Source organism: Orycteropus afer, unplaced genomic scaffold (genome assembly GCF_000298275.1).
Source record: "Orycteropus afer afer isolate SDZICR_OR568_19922 unplaced genomic scaffold, OryAfe1.0 scaffold00197, whole genome shotgun sequence".
NCBI classification, from domain to species: Eukaryota; Metazoa; Chordata; class Mammalia; order Tubulidentata; family Orycteropodidae; genus Orycteropus; species Orycteropus afer.
The window spans coordinates 4354387-4357197 of record NW_006921784.1 but is presented as its reverse complement, the minus strand read 5'-3'; the positions used below and the strand labels follow the sequence as shown (position 1 = coordinate 4357197).

At 38.3% G+C, this 2811-nt stretch overlaps 1 protein-coding gene across 1 annotated transcript in view; it reads left to right on the top strand.

The window, feature by feature from the left end:
• CHEK2 (checkpoint kinase 2) overlaps nt 1–2811 on the top strand; it is an 83733-nt gene that overhangs the window by 31380 nt on the left and 49542 nt on the right. Inside the window, exon 4 of the mRNA XM_042781930.1 lies at nt 1606–1696. Within this exon, the coding sequence (XP_042637864.1) occupies nt 1606–1696 (91 nt within the window). The remainder of the gene's footprint in view (nt 1–1605; nt 1697–2811) is intronic.

Sequence of the window (2811 nt, the reverse complement as noted above, 5' to 3'; positions counted from 1 at the left end):
TGCCTCTCCTCACCTAATCCCTTCGGCTGACTGCTCTTTTCTCTGGCTTCCTGGCTTTTAAACCCCTTTCTCCTGCTCTTCCCGCTTGCTACTTTTTGCTTAGTGCCCTGCAATAAAGCTACTCTCCAAAGACTGGTGCCCACTGATTGGATTCTGTGTGCACTCAGCAGGAACCCACATTTGGTTCTGTAACAATTTTCTTACAATCCAGATGTGTCTCTGAGACCTATCTGCCTGGAACCTGGCATCCCTTCAGACCACGGACAGACTCTTGTGAATGTCCGGTTTGCACTATAAAATACCAGATATCTGCAGGTGTAAATGGCTTAGAGAAGATAATGCAGTAGCGCCTGTGAGAGCCAGAATTCGTGTTTTTCTGTGTCTTTTAAGTTGTCTGTCTTTGAAAGGGTGCAGACTTACCACTTTTCTACAGCCTGTTTTAGTGGAAAAATTTTAGTTTTCCTTCTCTGATAGGCTTCTGCATTACGCAGTTTCTGGCTTTCACAGGTTTTATGGGACTAGTATGGTAATTTTTGTTCTAATTTGTATTGAGGTATGTACTTGCCTAGAACTTTACTTCTAGGCCCAAACTAATCGCATTTGGGGTCTGAGCCTGGGCTCATCTGCAGGAGTATTTTCTTTTCTTTTTTATTGTGCTTGGGTTACAAATTTACAGAGCAGATTTGTTTTACATTCAACAGTTGATGGCACGTTTTATTTCATGGCCTGATTACAATCCCCAACATAAAAAACTCACCTCCCCTCGAGTAGAGGGGCTGTGTACGCACAGAGACAGCTCAGGGCCGGAGTGCATGGAAGGAAGGACACAGGGAAGAGATAACTATTGGGAGGAAGTAGGAGGGGAGCTGTTGCATTGTGGTAAACTGTGGTCAATGTCATGAGACAAAGTGTATGTGAACTGCTGTATGGAAAGTGAATTTGCTCTGTAAACTTTCACCCAAATCACAATAAAAACAAAAACAAAACTCTCCTCCCCTTTCCTCCCTGTGCCCTTCTTATCTGTGCATTCCTGTCTGTCCAGCTTTCCCTCTATGTGAATGTTGTCCCTCTGATACCTCAGGGCTTGTTGATTTAAGGGGTGCACTCCCTAGAGGAGCTGAGCGCATTGCTCTGGGGTAAGAGTTCTGCACGTAGGTCTTTGTGCTGTTGGGCTGAGAGCCAATCCACGAAAGTGAATCCATTTCTAGGCCTGAAGGGTAACCTAGGGCCATTGTCTCAGGGGTTTCATCAGTCTCCACCCCATTTTGCGTTTTTGAATTTTGTTCCACATTTTTCCTGCAAGAGTATTTTAGATTAGTAGAATTAATTAATACTCTGAGGTCAAGGAATAAGAATAGCATTTATTTTATAACTTTCTTGTACTGTGGTAAGAACAATGCTGTGTGTTTCCATTAAAGGATGAAATTTGACATTTCCCAAGCGTTTCATAACGTGCATTAACCTAGCTAAATAATTCCTCTAGGATCACATATTAAGTGTAATTTTAAGTAATCTTATATTCCATAAGTTTATTACATTGGCGTCAGTTATCTTCTTTTTACTGAATGAATTAATGGGACCTTATTTCTGCCTTTTTCTCCCTAGTTTTTGTATTTTTTGATCTGACCGTTGATGATCAATCTGTTTATCCTAAGGAATTAAGAGATGAATACATTATGTCAAAAACTCTTGGAAGGTAATTTTTTTCCTCTTACCAAAACTGCACCTTCTTTTTATTTTACTAAACATTTATCATTGGTTTGTTTCTGGTTCCTGGTTTCAAAAATTATTGATTCATAAAAATGTCTGTAGGATATTATTTGTGATAGATATATTATTGATTTACTTGATAATGATCAATGGAAATTAATGATTTTGTTCCTTATGAATCTTATCTACCTAACAACCTTTTTTTTAGCAGCTTTATTAAGATATAATTTATATACTTACAGTTCCCCAGTAAGCTATACAATTCTGTAGTTTTTAGTATATTCATGGAGCTTTGCAACCATTACCATAATCAGTTTAAGAACATTTTTGTTATCCCCAAAGAAATGTCTTACTCATTAGCAATTACTTCCCATTACCCCCTACCCTTAGCTCCTGGCAACTACAAGTCTATTTGCTGTTTTTATAGATTTTGAACATTTTGAACATTTCATATAAATGAAATCATGCGATCTGTGGTCTTTTATAGCTTCTTTCACTTAACATAATGTTTTCAAGGTTCATTCCTGTAGCAATTATTGGTACTTTATTTCTTTGTATTGCCAAATAATATTCCATTGTATAAATATATCATGTTTGGTTTATCATCATATCTAGATAATAGACATTGTTTTCATTATTAGCTATTATGACTAACGCTGCTGTGAGCATTTGTATAGTTTTTGTGTGGATGTATATTTTCATTACTCTTGGGTATATACCTAGGATTGCAGCTATGGGATCATATGGTAACTCTCTGTTTGACATTTAGAGGAACTGCCTGACTGTTTTCCATAGTGGCTGTAACATTTGACTGTTTTACCAGCAATGTATAAGAGCTTCCATTTCTCCATATCCTCACCAACACCTGTTACTTTTCTTTTTTATTATAGCCATTTTGTTGTTGTTGTTATGTGCTGTTGAGTCAGACCCGACTCGTAGTGACCCTTCCTTGGGTTTCCGAGGAGGTATCACTACGGAAGTGGATTGTCCAACCCTCCTTCTGAGGAGTGACTGGTAGGTTTGAACTGCCAGCTTTCTGGTTAGTAGTCAAGTGCCTTACCAAAAAAAACCCAAACCCATTGTCATTGAGGGAGCTCTGGT